At 45.1% G+C, this 21,210-nt stretch overlaps 1 protein-coding gene across 3 annotated transcripts in view; it reads right to left on the bottom strand.

Annotated features, from left to right (window-relative positions):
* DVL1 (dishevelled segment polarity protein 1) overlaps window positions 1-21,210 on the bottom strand; it is a 182,778-nt gene that overhangs the window by 7,545 nt on the left and 154,023 nt on the right. For 2 of the 3 annotated variants that reach the window (XM_067567248.1, XM_067567250.1), the window contains exons 6-14: window positions 15,918-16,011; window positions 14,771-14,840; window positions 13,744-13,883; window positions 13,263-13,339; window positions 12,818-12,885; window positions 11,562-11,711; window positions 4,950-5,081; window positions 3,766-3,933; window positions 2,195-2,401 (exon numbers count right to left, since the gene is read on the bottom strand). In XM_067567248.1, coding sequence (XP_067423349.1) covers window positions 2,195-2,401; window positions 3,766-3,933; window positions 4,950-5,081; window positions 11,562-11,711; window positions 12,818-12,885; window positions 13,263-13,339; window positions 13,744-13,883; window positions 14,771-14,840; window positions 15,918-16,011 — 1,106 coding nt within the window. The remainder of the gene's footprint in view (window positions 1-2,194; window positions 2,402-3,765; window positions 3,934-4,949; window positions 5,082-11,561; window positions 11,712-12,817; window positions 12,886-13,262; window positions 13,340-13,743; window positions 13,884-14,770; window positions 14,841-15,917; window positions 16,012-21,210) is intronic. The other variant, XM_067567249.1, reaches the window with a different exon arrangement.

Here is a 21,210-nt window from a genome sequence, read left to right as displayed (position 1 = left end):
CAGAACCATTGTCTCTTTTTTTAATAGCTGCATTATTGCTCCACCCTCAACGGCTGCTCACTTGACGCTTCAGTCAGTCATTCACACTTCTGAATGCCCAATGCAACTAGATCTAGCTGCCCAGTCTAGCACCCTCAACAGCTGAAGTGTGTGGCCGGCACCCATGTGCCTTCCACCAGACGTACAACGGGAGAGCATGGGTGGATGCATCTGGAAGCAACTTATTGGACTAATAAAGCAGGATCCAGGAAGAAAAGCAAAAAGGCTGACAAAAGGCACTCACGCAGCATCGTGAAGCCTATACCTTGACAGGAAGATTTCTGATGTCATTCCCCTGTAGGTGTTCTACCACTATTACGCAGCTAAGCTCTGAGGTCAATCAGATGGCTCACGCTGCTAACGTCATGGTATTCCAACACTATGTGCTGGGACAGGCAAAGCGCCTCTGACAATTCAAAATAAAATAAAGGAGGAAAAACAGCTAAACATTTGGGTTACAAGAGTCTAAATGATCATGCTATGAAGTCATTATTTTTATGGAGGCGTTGGAAGCTTACCAATCCCCTAGCGTCAGCCATTCCTTTATGAATCCTTCAGTCTAATGCTTGCTCAGAACAAAACAAGGGAATAACACAATTACAAAACAAGAAACAACACAGCGGTGTAGTTTCCAAAAGACGACCAAGGAAAAAGCGTTGAACCCTTTAAAATGAAACCCTCCCATCGCCTTTAACAAAACTCTCCTAGCTGGTAACCCAGGATGCATGGATAAAAACACTGTACCTTTCCTATTCCAGCAGCAAAGCGCTAGCAATCTGTTGTTCACAGAGATCGGTGAACCACCTGAGGAAAAATCAGTGTCCCCCAGTGGCAGAATGGACCTGATGTGCATTTTCCCTAAAGATCTGAACTTTTTTGGTTTCCTTCCAACTCACACTTGTTTTCTGCTGAGGCTGGAAGGGCGAGTTCTGGAAATCTCTCAAGAGAGTTCTTGAGATGGGATTTCCAGCCTGGGTTTGCAAAGCGAAAGAGGCTGGTTTAAATCTGGAGGGGCTGCATGCAAATGACTAGATGTTTTCTGGGTAACGTGATTCATACCCAAGCTTGGAGACTCCTTCTGAGCTTTGCCTCTTGGTTACTGGCAATGTTTCCGAGAGGGATATTCACACTGGAAGCAGTGAATTTAAGAAATTGCAGGGCCCCCCCACTGGGCAGTCAGACCACAGATTCTTGTTTTATTTACTATGCTCAGAAGAATGAAGTAGCAAATGGATCCTAGGGCTGGAAAGGAGGTGGGACATTTGTGTAACCCATGCAACATGCATGCATCAGAGCAAAAGTAATTCTGCTCCCTGCGGAACGGCGTTTCGGGATTGCAGTCTCATCGGATCAGACTTTAAGGTCAGAAGGGACCATCCTGATCATCCATCCATTTGGCTGGCTGCTCTAGACAACACTCTTCTTGCTTGTTTCAAACAAGAGGAAGCGAATGTCCTTCTGCACTCAGTATGAAAGTGGAAGCTCCGGAGTATTTTGGTTCGAATCCCAGTTCTGTCACTGATTCTCAGTTCTGTCACACGGCTTTAAGCAAGCCACTCATGGCCCGATTTTCAGTGATGTCGAGCACTCTCCGCGTCCACGGAGATCAGTGGCTCACATCCGTGAAAATCAGGCCTTTCGCCTCTCAGGGTCTCCGCCTGCCAGCTGATAAAAAGGCAACGATGCTATCTATGGAGCTCTTTCCCAGGGTGAGGACTGGGTCATTGACACTGGATTAATTAGGGATCTAGGAGTGTTATTATGGGATTAGGGATCTAGGAGTGTTATTATGTAATGCTGTGGGGTAGGAAAGGTACAGATACCTATGCCACATTGGACAGGACAGACAGCACTGTATCTAGTTCCCCTTTGGTTCCTGCTCTGCGTGCTGAGCTCTAGCTAGCTCCATGGATGGGAGATTGAGCCGGCTCAGTTAAAACCTAATGGGCAGTTACGCTGCGTTGCTGAAAGGCTAGGCTCTCCTCTCCCTTGAGTCTGCAAAGAGAGTTTTGATTCAATGCCGTCGCAACAGATCCCACGCGTGGAGCATACGAGACCCCGAGGAGGGGAGCGCAGCCAGGACTAGGAAACTCAAGCAAACGGCCGGGGGTAATGGGAGCAGTGATAGCAGTGCATGCGAACCACACAGGCTTACCTTCACTTTGCTGGCTACCCGCACTGCCACTTCCGTAGCTGAAGCCTGGGTCCTGGTATGCTGGGGGGAAGCACGGAGGGGGCAGGGGGTACTGGTAGGGGTATCCCTGACCTAATGGCCAAGGTGCAGCAGGATGCGGTAGTGGAGCAAGAGTGTCCTGATCCGAGGCTCCGCTAGAACCGTTGTTAAGGTTCAAGGCAGCCATATCTGGAGGAAGAAAGAAAACAGGAGGATAGTAACATTCCCTACTTCTCCACCTACTGTTATCATCCTGTACGACGCCAGCGAGCAGGCTGACCTGGGACGTAACCTCAGCAGTTCAATCTAAACATTACCCAGGGTGCAGCAGGCATGAATATTTAATATGGAGGGACTGATATTCTCCAGTGTGCACATGCAACCCGTCCTGATCCGAGCCGACTCCCCAAACCTCCTGTCATTTGCCTGTCGCTACCAGCCCCCCGCAAAGACATGCTCACGTTTCCCTGCAGCATCTCAGCATGGAGCTGGGCCTTGCAGTGCGACCCAACGGATAACCCAGCCGCGCTCCGGTGGACTAAGGAAGGGTGGCCTTGTGTCTAAGGCACTAGACTGGGACTCAGGAGATCAGGGTTCAATGCCTGACTCTGCCTCAGACTCCCTGTGTGACCGTGGGCAAGCCCAGGCTACCGTCTACACCCGTGCACGAGCTCTCACTGACCTAGCACGCTAAAACGAGCGCTGCAGCCGTGGCACCCTGGACAGCGCAGGACAGCCGTCCCGAGTAGAAACCGGCCTGGGCACCAGTGGGATGCGCTCAGGGCAGCTAGCCCACACTGCTGTTCCCCTTGTCTGTGCTCCTGCGGCCTCGCTCCTGGTTTTAACGCACAGCCTGAGGACAGTTGGCATGTCTGCACAAGCTGGGAATCCCAGCCCGAGCTCCAAGCGCCGATGTAACTTCAATCCCCTCTGTGAAAGGGGGATCCGCCCTGAACTCTGGGGGATGTGGTGAGGATAAAGCCGTTGCAGTAATGGAGGTGCATAACACACTGCCATGCTGGGAGCCCCTGAAGTGACCTGAAGAAGGAATTCCAGAGCGAGAGGCATTGGCGGGAAACAGTACATGGAAGGAGGGCCAGACGGACTGCCTCTGCTGATCACCCGTGTCAGGGTGTGGAATCGTTATTTGATTTTAGATCATACTTATAGAGCCCGCCTCACTGCAGCATCTGAGTCCCGCACAGCCCCCCAGCTCCCTGTAAGGCAGGAAAATACTATCCCCATTTTACAGAGGAGGAACTGAGGCCTGAGGACATGCAGGCCTGTGGCAGAGTCAGGATTGGAACCCAGATTTCCTGAGCCCCAGTCCAGCGCCCTATTCCACTAGCCCATCCTTCCTACCCAGGCGACCCAGTTGCTTCTCCTAGGGGGAAATATCGGCTAATGATCACATGACTCAGGGGTGGGTGTATGGAAATCCCCACACTGGTGAAATCCCACAGGAGGCTGCCCTGGGCTTCCTGCCAGAACGGAGGAGCTGGCCCTCCCCTCCTGCACACACGCGGCTTTCCCTTCACAGATGAGGAACTCACTACTGCAGAGGTCCCCGAAGACATAATAGCATTGCTCTGAAAAGGTGATTTTGTTCACGGTGTGCCTGAGGTAGCCGTGTTTTAACATGCTGCTGGCGTACTTTCTAGCCTCTCGTCTGTCTTTGAAGCCCTCCACATGCGTGTAAAGCCAGTCGACCACGTCTGCCCCTGTAATGGGAGTGGGGAATGGAGAAAGAGAAGGAGAAACATCCCAAGGTCACTTTTAGCCATCAAGAGCATTTTCAAACTCCTATTACCATCCTCTATCATAATGCATTAGTGCCTCAATCAGGTCAGAGCATCACTGTGCTAGGCATGGACAAAAAAATAGATGCAGGTCAGTCCCTGCCCCAGAAAGCTTCAGAATATCATATTTTCATAACACCTTTCATCTGGAGATCACTTGGCCTGCCACTGAAATGCATCCACCTCTGGGGTGGCATGGAGCAGCTGTGTAACAATGCTAACCACCACCAGCTGTCAGTTTAGGCCAGGAAATGAAGAACAACCCTGCATCCAGTTGGAGCACCTATTCATTTAAATGCTGGGGAAAAAAATCATGCGTGGAAATATTTTTTTTATATAATACGTATTAGAAGGAATTAAGACAATCTGAATTGACAGTGTTTATACAGACAGTGATGGTTTTTCAGCAGATACGGGGGGTCAGAATGGGTGCAGACTCCAGGCAGTGTAGGGTCCTGGTTAGGTTACAAGTGAAAGTAACTTATGTTGCTTAAAGCTTAGTACACATTTGCATACAGCATGAAAACACCATTTGGGTCACTTGCCAGTCTCTGTTCAAGACCAGAACAGCTGGGATAGTTCAGGTCACGATTGAGATGCTTGGAAGAGCCGTGTGAGTGTCCAGGTCTGGAGTAGCAGGGGGTGCTGCTATCCTGGACTGAGACGCATTGCCAGAGCTGCATGTAGGCACAGGCTGGGAACGGCAATGGTATTCTCAATGAATTCAGGTGAGTGGTACAATGGGTGGGGGAAGTTTGCACCACTGTAGCCCACCACTAGTTCAAACTAGAACCATTCGTTCTTCCCTTCCATAATTTAGAGTCTTTCACAAATATACACAAGAAAAAAGTCAATGCAGTTCTAAAAGGCAGCTCCCAAAGCCCATTTCTCACAGGCCGCTGGGTGACCTGAGCAACAGCTGGGGGGGATCCACTTACCTATCACTGCGTTGGAGATGGTAATTTTTAACCACATTCTGTCCCGGATTTCCAGGCCTGAGTCGGGTAACTGCATAACCTTGACAATAGTCGCCATTTCACTCTTCACAGTTAAGGGCGATTCTTCTAGTTCTGAAAGGAAGAGAAGTGAGATGCTTCCCTGAGCTCAGTCACGTCTGCAGGGGGAGGCATTACTTTTCAGCTCCCCATTGGGACTGCGCCTTTCAAGACACAGCTTTCCAAAGCAGAGGCAAGACACGACCACAAGATTTCCCCGGCTTGTCCTCAGTAACGGCACAACCATATGGTCTTCACACCAGTTCTGTAACGGTTCTGCCTGGCATGAACAGTTTAGTCACTGCGGTGCAGGCACCCTACAGGTCCTGAGTTCTCCAGCCTGGTAAGTCATGACCAGCCCCTTTCACTAGGGGGAGCTCCTGAGGCAGATCCAATCATCAGCAGTTTTCCATTTAAACTGCAGAGCACCCAGAGGGACTGCAGGGAACGTCCCCTCCACATTCAAGCCCACGCAGTTGTACGACAGACGACACTGGAAACAAGCACGTTTGGCTTCTACCTAGACCTTTGGGTTAATCACTGTGAATGGTGCCACCCGCCCGAGGAAAGAAGAGGGTCAGTCTATGCTGCTATCAGGGCTGTTAATGTTGATGTTGACGGGCACAGTGCGAGCATCAAAGGGAGGAGGGAAGTGGATCAGAAAACTAGAAGACAGCCTGTATCATTAACAAGGCTTAGGCTAGAGGATGCCTTGAAAATGACTTGTTTCGTGGTACCCAAATGGTGTCCTGCCTTACAAATCAGGGAAGTAACAAAACCCAACAAGAACATACACATGCCCCTAGTCATGCACCTCTCTTGCAGAGTATTTGGAAAAGCCAATTCTACATGTTTCAGCATCGATCAGTCATTGCTGCTTTTCTCATTTCACCACTCCATATTGTGCACAGCTCCCCTGACTCGAGTGTTCAGCTAGAAACAAGAGAGATTTGCTTTGCTGATCCATTTTGCTGATAAAACCCAGAAGGAAGTGCCAGCCAGATCTCCTGTGCTGGGTTATCTTGGCCTTCTTGTTCCTAATACCCTTCCTTCCATTCTCTCCCAGAGAGTCAGAGAGAAAGCCTTCAGCTCACTACAGATCACAGTGATTAGAGACAGGTCTGAACCCCAAACACCATCAAACCCTGGATCCAATTCCCAGCTTCACAGGTGGTCCTGTATTTTGAATGGGCTGCCCACTATCCCCATAGTATAAATCCATCCTCCCAGTTCAGGAAAATTCATATCCATCATGTAGCTCCAGATTTGCAGCCCAGGCCCATCTCCAGCAGAAACAGCGCAACTCACAAGCCACCCACCTTTCTAAGAGAGCAACGGAACTGATTTCACTTTGCTTCAGCTACCCTCACACTTTTGGTAAAAGGCACAAGTAGGAAACAATGAAAATGCAAAACATTGATCTTGATTTATGCACAATTACACACTTGAAATACATCATCACATGCTGTATACACGAGATTTCTAAACTCTTATACCATCTGAGCAACACTAAGATTTTGCTTTTGCTTTAAGTTAGTTTGGTTAGTAACAAAAAGCAACTTTAAAAAAAAAGACTATCTTAAATATGTGGGGAGCAATAAACTCGATTTTCATAGAGGCCTGTGGTCTCTCTCTAAACCAGTATTATGCCTTTAGAAACCACTGGAAGTAGAAGGGTGCTGGATCATGAGGCTTTAGTTTGCTGGTTGCTGTGCAAATCTGAAAACTCTCAGTGACACCCTACCACTGTTTGAATCAGATAAATTAGCCCAGTGATACTCAGACCTCAGTGGTCCAGGAGCCAAATTAGCAATCAACATTACCCAAAAGATCCCCAGGAGTGTGAATTCATGGTTTCAGTATATATATATTATTCTCACAGCAAAATGACTGACGAAGCGTTCTACAATTGGCTAACACCACAGTAAAAGCACCCTGATTGGTTAAGAACTTAGACTGGATAATAATTAAGTCTCTCAGTGTTTTAACATCATATGCTGCAAGGAGCCGCAGGAGACACACTGAAGGGCCACCTGCGGCTCCCAAGCCTCAGTCTGAGTATTGCTGCATTAGCCCATGGCTTTAGGTTCTGAGCGGCACCTTCACCTGTCAATTTTGCCTCTCCGCTTTTAGCGATTAGTGATGGGAAGGGTACACACAGCAGGACAATGCAGTTGCACCACACTTCATGCCATCTTTATTTTGTACCTACATTTTAGTGCACGTGTGTGTGTACAATATTTGCTGAGAAGAAAGGCCCACGCAGAAGGAACAAGTAGCTCTTGGCAGGATGCCCTTTTCAAAAAGCAAGACAGTATTCTACAGCAATGGACTGAGTGAGGGCTTGATCCAAACACCATTAAAGTCAATGGAAAAAGATTCCCATTGATTTCAATGGCTTTTGGATCAGACTCCGAAACACAACAGCTGGCAAGAGTGACTTTGCAATGCTCAGGGGCTAGCTCCATAGAAAACTGTCGTACTTGTCACATAAAGGTATTTAGGTGATCTTGGAAGGACCATCTACTCCTTTAAAAATGGAGGGGTAAAGGTGCTTCCTCTGCCTTTGATATATAAACCAGCATTAGCGCTTGTACTGGCTGAAGGCAGCTGGCCCAACAGAGAAAACCAGAGGCAACTGCAAGAGACTGTTGCCCTGGAATGGGCTGAAAATTATTACACAACAAGGTACTTTTTTCAATAATAATTCATATGAAAAACTGAACCGATCAATTAAAAAGTCTGATTTAACTGAGTATTCAGGTCTATCAGGAGTCCTGTGTTTGAGAGAACAAACCTGAAGATATAACAAATCCAACAAAAAGCCAAAAAAGAAACCCAAGCTCCGTTGTGTTGTGGGTTTCATTTGACGCCCCCAAAGTCACAAGTGTTGACATAACACTGGCTGCTCCAATACCTCTGATGTTAGGAACTTTCATTCTGATCCCCAGGCTAACGGGTGAAGGGGGTGGGCTGGAAGGAAAGTGAAGTCATTCAATCCATTTACGTTATCGCAGCCCCGTTATATAAACAGAGTAAAACAGGAGACATACCACAGTACTCAAAATAACAGACTTGCACTCATCTAATGCTGCTCCATTATCTGTCTGCTTCCACGCTGACAGCCAAAATAGTAAAACTGATATTTATATTTGCTGAGAGTATATTTGCTGCGACACAACCCTGAGAGAATCTAGGAGGATCTTAGACAGAGAAATGCAAGGCCAGAAAGCCCTGTTAGTATTTAAGCTCTTTGTTTAGTTCATTGTGGGTTTAGATGTGTGCTCTCTCTCACCTTCTGCCTTGCTTGGCTGAGAGGTTAACATGTGAGGTCCTCTCTTCCTCCTGACCCGCCCCTGAGATCTGAACATGCGGCCTGCACTGTGCATCAGACGGGCCCCAAGTAGAGAAGCCAGAAAGGGGGAAAATCAAATGAATGGCAGTGCAGTTTGCTACCAACCCCATTGCTAGTCCTGACGGCCTAGTTTCTAATAAAATACCACTCTTCTATGGCACCTGCCATCTGAAGATCCCACAGAGCATTGCAGATATGAATGAATGAAGCCTCAGGACATGTCTGATGTGCATCAGAATCAACACTTTACAGATGCGGAAACTGAACCACAATGAAATTAAGGGACTCACCCAAGGTCATTCCTGACTGTGCCACTGTCTCACTGAATCCAGGAGTCCTGACCCCCCCCTCCTCCAAGTCCCCTGTAATCACACCCTCTCCAAACTAATCTCCCGTTTTGTTCTGATTTCAATTTTTTTCCTGCTTGTGTTAGGAAATGGGGACAGCACACACCACCTGCACAAGAAATGAAACGCTATCTCCAGGAAACTGGTTTCACTCCCAAGCAACCTTCATTTTAGAAGCATGATTAAGAGCGTGTCTCTGCGTTCCACATTTTCAGATCACTGTACTATACATCAAGGCACCCGATACATTAATGTTTCAAGAGGAATGTAAACAGAGTAACAGACTCTCATTGTTTGACAGCAGTCAGCAGATATATTAGACTCCAGTAATCTTTACTATGTATAAGACTGAAAAAATGCATCTCAAGATAAAGCAATGGTGGGGTAAGTGGTTCACTTGCCTTTGACGGCTGATAATATTCCCCCCCACCTTTGCTGGTGCCGCCTACTGTCTAGGGAGATCCAGATACAAGACCTATGAAAGAGATGACTCCCCTTTCAGAGTTTCAAGGTGAGGCTGTAATTCTAGCTGCTGTCAGCTTATGAAATCGGAGTGAGTGAGTGAGCGAGCGCCCACGCAGCCTGGCAGGACCTGCTGGTACTTTAAAATATAAAGGCACCACCCAAGCACAGACAACACGGGGAGTTTAATACTTCAGCCAAACGTGTCCAGGAAAGAGTCTGTCATTGATCATTAACCCAAAAGTCGTTCAATCGTCAATGAAGGGCTACTTTTGATTATTATTGTTTTTGTTTTTCCTCTTTGGAAAAATCCAATATAACGCATTAGCAATTAAACCAATAGGGTTTCTCTAAAGATTTACAGAAATGACTTTAAACAACCTATAGACTTTAGGCCCCAATTCAGCAACGTACGTAAGCACTTGCCTAACATTGATCTCATGAGTTACGTAAACTGGCTTCAGTGGTATGCTGCGGAATTGGAGCCTTAATGAAGAATGAGATCCTCCCCACAGAAATTTTAAGGCAACCTACAGAATCTGTGGGGAATTATAGATCCTTACTACACATTAGGTAAAAAAAATATATGAAAAGGTCACCATAATTCTGTATTAAACCCTACAGGATTTTTCCATACAGGATATCTGCAGGAAAGAAAGAAACACTTTTCAAGGTGTAAAGTTCCTTAGGAGCTTCTAATTTAGATTATTTCATTGCAAAATAAGTTAGAGTAGAAATAATGCCTAAACTATAATTGGCAGTGTCACGGTTAGTTAACAGAGTCAATCTCTTTTCTTTATTACCCTGAGCAACTGAGAATATTTTCACTACAAAGCAAAGAGATTAAAAGAGGGGTGTGTGTGAGAGTGGGGGAGAGAGAGAGATACGGCTAGATCCATTTATTCCCACCCCCTCTTTTAACCTATAGAGAGAAGCCAATATTTTGGGAAGTGACTAGTCACATTTGGTTGTTCAATCTGAGGCACCTTAAAGGGCCTGATATTTAGAAAGTGCAGAGCACCCATCCTCTGAAAACTAGCCATCTTTAAGGTGTTTTAAGTTGGGACCCAAAATTGCAAGATTTTGAAAATCTTGGCCCTGATTTTCTAAATAAGGATACACTATTATGAATAACCACCAAAAGCATCTGTTTTGCACTGATCCTCCCTCTTTCTTCTTTTGAAAATTATGCCAGCCAGCAAAGTACCATAGCTGTTCCTGCCTGTCGCAGAGGAATCAGTGGTGGGAGAAGGGCTTGGGACACACACCCAGGTTTCCCCACTCTTGGAGTAAGAGAATGAGACAAGAATTTGATCCCAATTTAGACAAAAGTGCTGTTTAATGTTGCTGTTCGCAGGGCAGTAGGGAAGTGTGTACAGAACTGTAGCATTAGCTAAGTTGGTCAGTGCATTGATTGTACAGTGAGGACCAGCTAGAGTCAGCAGCTCAACGCAAGACACTAGGTAACCACGTTTTTGAAGAAGCCATGAACCTGTCCTGCAGAGTCTGTTTAGTTTCCAATCTCGTTATTCTTCATTCACTCAGGAAAACACTTAAGCAAGTGCTCAAGTCCATCCCTGTTTAGGGCAGCACTTAAGGACTAGTTTAAGTCCCTTCAACACATGTTGTCTTGAATAGGGATGCTTTCCTCAGTGGTGAAGAGCCTAAAAGTCATCTGCTGTATTTATTTGTCTTGCCTGAGTGCCACATGTTTTAAAATCAAATGCTGTACTGTGCCCTGCACTCACGCTAGAGAACAAGGAAGGACTTATTTCTTCAGTTCTAAAATTTCCAAGACAAGAAACCATAATAACTTGCTAGGCTGATAGGCGAAATTAGAAATTGCCACAATAGACCAGACCAGTGGAGGAAAGACTCTGCACCTTAATTTCCTATGGCAGGACAAAAGTCATCACATTTTGGTTTTGGTTTCTTTGTTTTTTGCTTATTTAAGAACGTTCCAAAAAAGAAATGGCAACACAATGAAACCATATTAAAAACACCGTGACGGCTGTTTTGAAAGCAAATAGAAAGTTTCCTAACATGTTGCCCTAATTCTTGATCTGCAAGGTTATCCACCTGGGGGAAAATGGTTGCTGGTTCTTGAAGGGACTGATAAATTAGGATGGAGCCCTACCCCTACATTTGATAGGAAGATGTGGGGGAAGCTCTTCTAACTCATGGAGCCAAATCTTGTTCATCCTACCCTGAGGTACCACTGTGTTAAACGACAAAGTTTTATGCTCCCCACAAGTTAAAATTAAAAATAAAAAATGTTGCGGTTGTCGTGTTTGTGGTTTTGTTTGCATCTTGTTTTGCTTTTTGTACAGCTCTACACTGCCGGCCCTGAGCAGAAGACACCTGCCCTGTGCTGGCCGCAGTGCGACTTACTTTCCGAATCAGGAATTGAGCTTGTTAGTGAGGAGCTGGTAGATGTGATGGTGCTCATGGAGGGGCTCATACCGTAACGGGGGTATGCTCCCGTCATGGCTGTGGTATGAGAGATCCACGCTGCAGGGTCAATAGGCCTCACCGGTTCAGCTGAAAGAGCAAAGAAAGAAAGAAACAAATCAGATTTCTGGCAGAATCCACCTCGCCAGGATTTAATGGGGGGAGAGCGGGTAGGAGACAATTATTTGGACAGGGTCAGTATCTTGGGGTCATTGTCATTCCCGTGCACAGAGTTAACATGGTCACTAAGCAGGGACGGTTGGGTTAGTATTGGGAGGAGTAGATCCAAGGGGATCAGTTTCCTGTGACTGTGGAAGGAGTCTTCTCCTATTATACTCTGAGACCTGACCCAGGGCCCAGAGCCAAAGCTATCTGAAGCCAATGGAAATCCTTCCCTGGACTTCAATGGGATTTGGATCTGACCCTAAATAACGACTCGAAGAAAAGACAAAAATCAGTTTAGCAAAGGCGTATCCTTCTACCAATGGTGGAGTAGAATAGCGCTCAGTAAACTAGAGAAATTATTTATAGTTAGTGCCTAGCTGCCCTGCTGAGACTAGGGCCCCATTGTGCAAGGTACTGTACATACAGTCAGAGACTGTCCCTTCCCCCAAAAGATTACAATCTAAATAGACAAGACAGACAGAGAGGGTTGAGGTAGAGGCATACAGACTTAACCAAGGTTACCAGCAGGTCAGTGGCAGAGCTGGGAACAGAACCCAGGTCTCCGACATCCAGTCCAACACCCTTTCCACTGGGGCATTCTGCCTTTGATCTCATTACTTTTCACCAATTTTTATCTTTTTTTTTAAAACCAAATTTGCACCAAATACATTTTAAAAGGTAGATAATTTTGTTTTGGATTCTTTATGAAATTAAACAAATTAAAACGCCTACAACAAAGGCTTTTAACTCTAAGAATGCTATTATCTTCCAGATCATCAGCCAACTAAATGTTTAAGACAGCCTTGGACCTAATCTGCAAAGGGTTAAAGGCCTGGTCCAAAGTACACTGAAGTCAACGGAAGGACTTCCAAATTTAGAACTAGATATTCTGATCTATTTGCAAATGGGTGTGAAAGAACAAGCTTCCCAAGATGACAGGGTAGCTGGAAATGCTTTGACCCTTGAGGTCTTTGTGCCACTGATTTTAAAAATCTTGCAACTTAGTGCTGTTATCCTGGCTGCTCACTTACCTCTAGGGATAGTGAAATAACTCCTAGGTGTGGGGTCCCAGCACTTGGCCACCGTTAGGCTGATCGGTCTGAAAATAAAGAAAATAAATATGGCTGACTCAGTTACCTTTTCCTGTAGAATTGAAAGAATGATAGTCTATTGCAGTGAACTAATTTGTTCCTGCCCAGGGATGGTCAGATAGACCAATCACATTTTGAGGAGACTTTTGCCTTCGGAACTCCATAGGGAATGAATCAGCAAGACAGCTACCTGTTTGTACTGATTTATCTGTTCTGTTAGCACTCAGGGGCTGACCTAGTCATTACTTAATCTAAATGGTTCAGATAGTTGGGATAAGCACCCATACTCTCAGTGCTTATCCAGATTGAACTGCTCAACTTCTTGAGTTTTGCCCAATACTAATTTCAGGAGAAGGGGAAAAGAGAGATCTGGTGATATACTCACCCAGGCTTGGAGACTATTTCCCGTAAAACCCGTACTGCATCATCATTGCTCATGTTCTCAAAGTTGACTTCGTTTACCTGGAACATGCCACAAAAGACAAGGATGGTCAGAGTTTGTGACCAAAGGGGAAAGGACGTTTTATTTAGGCTAGCATTACCCTGTCCCATGTCAATGGCAATTAATAGGGCATCATCAAGTATTGTGAGGCCTGAAATTTAATTGGTCTTAACTTTGTTTTCATTTGGTGGGGAAACTGAAGAGATTTTCCATTGCTGCAGAGTTGGTCAGCCAGACAGCAGGGGGAACTCAAGTTAAATGGCAAAGATCTGGGGACTTTAGTAGTATGTAGGCCTTATGCAAGCTTCTCTGCCCAAGAGTGAATTTCACTCACAGGTTCTGGAGTGAGGGAAGCAGACAGAAAGGCTGAGCTGAAGCCACTAATGTTTCAACAAGTGGCATAATTTGGGGGGCATGGACCAACCTGTAGAAGCATGTCTCCTGGTTCAATTCGGCCATCTGCCGCCACAGCTCCTCCTTTCATGATCGAGCCAATGTAAATGCCACCATCTCCCCGGTCATTGCTCTGTCCTACAATGCTGATTCCCAGGAAATTATATTTTTCTAGATAGGCAGAGGGGGGGAAAAATAAGCAAGGTGATTGTCAGCTTTCAGTGTCCTTCCAGAGTATTACTCTATGGCCTTGAGAAAGCTGGAAGACACACATCTCTCTGATCAACAGAAGTGTTGTAGACATTCAGACCAAGAGGGTAAGCTGAGCTTGGTATATGTACCTGGCATGTTCATCACAGCAGGGGGAGGTTGCTGATCTTGGATTATTTTTTCATACAACTCGTTGAAAATTTGCACATTTTAAAGAAAATAAGTGAGAGAGACTGTAATGAAAAGACCTGTCTGCACCTAGAAATAAAACACTTAGCACCAGGTTGTGTTTGTTTTTCCATACATCACTGGGGTAGCGGGAATTCAGCACTGGTGAAAGGTGTTGGCCTGACAGCCCTGAATGCATCTATTTATCCAAAAAATGGAGACTGCATGGGTGGCAGTAATTTAAGCCTCTAGCAGCTCCTCCTTACCCCACTTGTTGGAGTAAGAGGAGAAGTTCCTCTCCAATGACTGCAGTCATGGCCCAACTACTATATCTGCCAGGAAGATTAAAAGTCTGAGACAGTTTTGATGTGGGTTATGTGATATGGACACACACCCACCCTGAACTGGACTGAGAACCACATGCTTCATTTGGCAGTCTGGACAGCTGTCAAAAAGTAATGACTTTCAACATTATGTGCTTGAGCGACATTAGAGACCATTGAAGTCAATGGGAATCTTTTCACCGATTTTTAAAGAGCTTTGATCTAGCCCTAATTTCAGTAGCTCAGCTATTGTATCATGCGAAGTCTGGACTATAATCCCAAACAATATACATTTACAACACTCAAATAAAATTAAGAATAAAAATTGACACCAGCGATGCTACGTGTCAATCTTACCCATGTTGAGTGTGACGGTGATGATATTCAGGGACATGGTGGAATCGGTGATACTGCTGAATGAGGATGACTGGAAAAAGACAATAGAGGCTTGATAAGGATCCCGGCTTTTAAATGGTTCAAAATCTGGCAATGAAAATAACTAACTAGGAGCAACCAACTGATCAGATTTGGACCTTCCTTCTGTATGGGACCCATCTAGGAACCCATGGTGATTTCCTCAAACTGATTCCTTATTCAGAATTCTTCAACAAATGTGTTTCACCAAATAGGTTGTTTGAAAGGTGCTCATAGCAATCCTCAATATCGGGGATTGTCTAATTGAGCTGTGTAAGCTAAGTACAGCTTCTGACCAGATGACCTCAAGAAAGTACTCCTGTTGCTAAGACACCCATTTGTATGGGAGTCCTAGTATTCACATGGATCCAAGCTCCTTCCCAAACATCCATGCAAAGAAAACACGACCTCACAAAAGTTTACAGAAAGGCAAGCAGAAAATGGTACAAAGTTGGCTGAATCGAATCATAATCAAAGTTCAGCAGACACATTTGAGAATAGCTCTTCTGTTAACTCAGTTCTAGCAATAAGATATTAACATTTTCTGGTTTTTAAAGTCCCTGGTGATATATTTTTTATGGGAAGAAAACAAGTGAAGTTATAATACATCATCTGAGTCATTCTGGTTCTTCTGTTGTAGCACTGTCACAGAAAGGAGTGAGAGGCGATCCATGCAAGTTACTGAGCATTTCTTAAGAGCTGAATGTCCTCTCCGATTGACTTGAATGGGAGCAGAGAATGATGCAGGATCCGACTCCCAATACTGCAGTAACCTGGCCATTGACCTTTCCCCTTACTAAAAACAGTGTCCTGACTGAGGCTATCTCATGGGAGCAAGTGGCAGTGAGAAGATGGGACAAGAAGCAGGGTCACTCAGCATCAAAGGCAGAGATCAGAAGAAAAACAACAAGCTGTGATAATACTTCAAGATTCCTAGTTCAAGGACCTGATCCAAAGCCCATAGGAGTTGATAGGAATCTTTCTGCTAACTTCAGTGAGCTGTGGATCAGTCCCATGACCTCTTTCTAGCATACACTGCACTCATCAAAAACATGACCCACCCCGCTGTATGCTACAGCGCCAACCTTACCCTGTCAATCTGTCGCATCCTTTGTTTTCTCCTCCTGCGTTTATGCTTCCGTATGAGCCGGGAAGAAGTACTTTGCTCTGTGGAGCTACTCAACCTGGGGAAAATTCAAAGCACATTTCAGCTGCATAAAAGCGAGTGAGTCCATTTGCTACTCTCTACCCTGCTCCAAACGGCTGATGGCCAAAGATGCAGGAGGGAACAAGAAACGTAGGCACCAGCAATTGGCTCACAACACACCACTCTCCCCTTTGAACTGCTGCTCACCCCAGTGTGTTCTCTTGGTCTCTGCCTAGTAGCATGCACAGGGCAGTAGACTAACTGTGACAAGGAAGTTGAAGGCTAAATTACAACATGGATTAATGAGAATAATTTATTATCTTTCTTGTATTCAGGAGCAAGTGTGAATTCAGCCCCCATCTCAGCAAACACAAATCATTCTGATACCCAGCATCGCCTAGTACTTTAAAGTGGTCCTGACCCCATTATCCAATGAAGAAAAATGCACACAATAAAGACAGCTGTAGGCTAAGCAATGCTTTTAATCTCTGCTCTGAAAGGCTCCAGCACAGAGAACCCTGGAGAATCATGTAATGCTACATCTTGAGTTCACTGGAGAGAGAAAGATCCTCGTCAGCATGCTGCTATTCTTCCATGAGGTTGGAATCTCATGTCACTAGAACTTAACACAGGCCTCAAAACTCAGGGTATAACCACCTCAATAGTTATGCTTCTTCCTATGGCTCCTCAATCCATAGGATGGAGAAAGTCACATCGCCATTGAGCATTTTATTCATTTTTGTTTTGTTTATAATATTTTCTAAGGCGCTGTAATATCCGAGCGTGTCACACCTGTGATGCTGGCTGGATTAGGGGGGCCCTTGAGGTGTATTCAGGAGCTCTGATTACTCCCTTCTACACCAATCTCGCGTTGGGGGTGTGACGCTGGCTGGATTGGGGGGAGGGGCATTTATTATGTTATTTAACATCAATATGTCAGAATCATAATTCATGTGAGATATGCCATATCGAGTACCGTTAAAAAGATTGTAATGTGCTAAATAAGATGATGATGTTTATGTTCATGTGTTATGTGTGTAATGGAAGTTATGGATATGTTTGATATATCTGTATTTCAAATTGTCCTGTGTCTGGGTGACATCCCAGACAGGATGGCTGCAGCACTAGCCTGCTTAATGGGTCATTAAGGAAATTCACAGGTACAATGGGCCCGGGGGAGAAGCCAGGGATATACCTGATGAGTCACCAGTCACTCATGTGACCCTGGACTCCATCTTATTCCTGTAAATTTCCACAAGCAGCATGGCAAAGGCCAAAGGACATAAAAGGCAGCTGCATGACATCCATTTGTCTTCAATCTGTCTTCAGTCTTCAGCCTACCTCTGGATCAACTCATCTACAACTGAACTGAAGCTGTGAAACAAAGGACTGAGACCCATCCAGGTACTGGATGTACACCAGAGGGACTATACAAACCTGCAAACTCCACAATTCTTCTAGGAACCTGATATATATGGTCTTTCAAATCAATTGTATTTGTCTGATTGCTTTAATTATTTAACACTTCTCTTATTGTTTGTTTCTTTCTTTTTATAATAAACCTTTCATTTTAGTTACTAAAGGATTGGCTGGCAGCATGGTATTTGGGTAAGATCCAAACTTATATTGATCTGGTACTGTGGCTGACCCTTTGGGATCAGGAGAAACCTTTTTGGTAAAGAGCATAGAGTTTTAAATAACTGGTCTCTTTACTGGACCTAGTGGCTGATTGGGAGCCAGAGACTGAAATGCAGTAAAGGGGGCTGTGTATATTTTGATTTTGGCTTCTTGATAACCAGTGTGGGGAATCAGAAGCACTGTTTGAGGCTGGTTGGGAAGTCTGACTTCAGTGTCACCCACCAGTGCTGGGAGAATCTGCTCTCCTTTTACAACCTGCCCTGACCCTGGCATTTTCAGGTGACTACCCTAGGCACAGACGGGTCACAACATCCATCCATACATTTTTCTTCACAACCCCTCTGTGAGGTACAGAAGTTTTATTATCCCCATATTACAGATGAGGAACGGAGACACAAAGAGATGAAGTGACTTGTCCAAGGTCACACGAGCAGTCTGGGACAGAGCCAAGGACAGAACCCAGATCTCACAAATCCCAGTTTGGTGTGTAACCACAAGAACATTATTCTTCCCTATTTGTTACTCTAAAAATGGTTAAGATAGACAAAGGAGATGATGCTATATCTTTAACCAGGACAACATAACAACTACAAAGCAAATGGGCTGATACAGGTCCCCGTTTCACATATATGAGCAAGAGGAACCTTGGACCTGTTTTTCATGTCTACAGGGCCCTCATCTACAAGGCTCAGCCACATTTGAAATGCTGGAATACTGCAAGAGAGGACAAACACGGGGATTGTCAGGAAGAGGCCTGTTGTCATGAGAATCGCACTGTGATAGGAGTATCCAACTTGTGTCCACCAGATGCATGCTACGCGAGCCCACTAGAATGAATATTGGGGACATGGTCATCTCACAGAGTTAGAGGGTTTGTGAACCACTCGATTTACCCTTGGAGTTCACAAAACTAATTCAAAGCTTGTCAACATCAAACACATCCTTCCTCCCAACCAGCAGGGCTGTTCCATTTGAAGAGACAATGGCCTACAAAAGCAACCAGTGATTTTGAGTGCCTCCATACCAGCAAAGATTGTACTCCACTTAAATCCTACTTAAGCCCTCCAGATATGGCATATGTATGGCTTACAGGGGGCAGAGATCTTGTTGGCCCCTCTGCACAGGGGTCAATTTCACATAATGTCCATTTTGCCACCAATATTTTTCCCCATGGGATTATCACTTTCCTCCTCTTTCCTCCCACTGTCTATCCTTAGTAGAGCATGAATCCAACGGCATGCAAGACTAAGTAGATCTCGCCAACCCACAACATTTAGGCGGGCTTGAAGTCAGGCGCAATGAGTTTGCTCGAGTCCAATGAACCTGCCTGCTACTTGAAAAGAGTCTCTGGGGTAGCTTTCCTGCTTGTACACAAGTCAAACAGCAAGATTTCTTGGGTGGCTGCTGAGTGAGAGGCAAGTGCTCTTCTTACACTGATAAGAGTAGGAATTCAGAGCTTCAGTATACAACCCAAAACTCAGCAGAGATTCCATTCCAGCCGTGAGCCATGGGGAAGGGGTGAAATCCCAGCATCACCCATGGTGAAGCATGCATTCATCTTTCTATTGACTCTACTGCAGCTGGGTTGGGCCATGACAGAGAAAGAAACAAAACACATGGTAATTTTAGACCTGTCATTTTTTCTGATTATAGCTGTGCTTTAAATAATTCATGGCAGCTAGGCACCAGGTAGTTGATTTTCAGTGTTTGTAATGATCAACTGAAGCATGCAGTAGTTTAAAAGGTACTGCGCTAGACCAGTGTTTCTCAACCTTTTTGACGCTAGGGGCCAGCTTGCCGCCTTCTTAAGCTGTGTCAGGTAAATTTAAGGGAGTGGTGCCGGTCCACGGACTGGTCGTTGAGAAACACGGGACATTGCACACTCTTAAGGAGCAGGATTCTGGTTTGCAGTGGATAAACAGATCGCAGGCAATGTCCGCAGGCAGCACACCGTATCATTTGTTTGGTTTCACGGTGCCATGCCAGTCAAGGGGTTAACTGTCTCTGGCTGCTGTTTCCCATTGGTTAGAGATGTTGGTGTGGAATAAGGGGGTAAAATGCGCATGCCCTGCCACGTCTGAGAAGTCAGAAGATAGGGCGCGACTTCTCCCAGTAGAGAAAGTTTTTTCTTCACGTCACAGACAAAGCATGTTTTGTCTGGACAGGAATTCACAGGACTAATGAGCAGGAACATAAGACATCTTCAAGACCCAGGCTATCATAGTTTTGTCTTAAGTAGTCTTGGTAGTGACATAGTGTCGCCCAGCTGCAACTCCCACCTTTCCGAAAGAAGTTTCTGACACAGAAGAAGTATCTTCCAGCACATGTTAGCGTATTCTCTCCCTGTCAATATTCTCATTATCACCATGCATTCCCAGTGAACTCCCAACCCCGCTCCCGACTGCCCATGTTGACTGGTTATGCCAATTTCTCCCTCCTGCTCTTCGGCATGTCAACGTGGCACTGCTTAGAAACACAATGAGCAATTATACCAGGGGTTTAAATCAGATTTTCTCAGGCAGGCTTGACTAAAAAATATTTGTCTGCAGTAAATCTGGCTGGAAAACGCAGCTGCTCTCTGACTTTGTGAGTACTTAGAAGTGATGTTTTAATCCACCATCAAGCAAGGGACTCAGTGTTTCAAAGCTAGCTTTGATATGTACAAAGGGTAAAATTAGCTCAGTTCCTAATTGCATTGAAACTAATTAAGGATGTCCTGATTATAACTAGGAGGGATAATTCAGTTGATTGCTAAAACACCAGCAAGATGGATACATCTTAGACGCTGGCCTAATGCAAGGAATGGCCAAGAGAGATTGGGAAAAAATTCTCACTAATCCTTAGTTCATTTAACTTTTCCTCCTATATTTTCTCTGCCCCTTCTGCAATTCTGGGTTCTGGCCAGGGCTGGAAGCGTAACAAATCATTAGCAGGGCTTGCACTCAAATCTCCCAGATCACAAGCTAGACTTCTATCATTAAAGCTTCGCCAGTGGCCAGTAGTAGGCAGTTATTTTCTAGTGAACCAGCCACTAGACAGAAGTCGCATAAGACATGTTGCTAGTATTACAGAAGCAGAAGTGCAAAAATAGTGCAAGAAAGTGAACAGAACAGAAGCAAGAAGTAGCAGAAATCTAGAGAGAAAGCCTGTTTCCCATGAGACTTAGAGATTATACAGGCTCAAAGAGATCTGAGAACTAGCACCCAAACTATGGGTCATTATTCAAGCCAAACTGCCAGATCTTCTGAGAGGTTCTGCGATCATCACCATCTTATACGTCTCTCCCTCCTGATTTCTTAAAGAATAACAGTCCCTACACCTTCTGACTTGCTCACCTTTCCTAATTATATTGAAGGAATTCTGAAGGTGTAGAGTAAATTATACCTTCTGAATGGAGACTGGGTCAGAGCAGAACATGGCTATTAAAAGCGTAACAAACCGATTCTTACAAATGCACCCGTGAAAGGGAGCCAATCTGCTTAATGATTCAGAAAGATGGTTCTGTAACCCTCAGGAAATTCCAGACGTTCACTCAAAGCATCCAAAAATGCTGGAAAGGGGGTATCTGGTGTGTAGCCAACACCACACCCATGCAGCC

The sequence above is a fragment of the Emydura macquarii genome, unplaced genomic scaffold (genome assembly GCF_026122565.2).
Source record: "Emydura macquarii macquarii isolate MOO-44397 ecotype Brisbane River unplaced genomic scaffold, CSIRO-AGI_Emac_v2 contig_2768, whole genome shotgun sequence".
NCBI lineage: Eukaryota > Metazoa > Chordata > Testudines > Chelidae > Emydura > Emydura macquarii.
The sequence above is the reverse complement of the archived record's forward strand: the minus strand, read 5'-3'. Positions and strand labels throughout refer to the sequence as shown.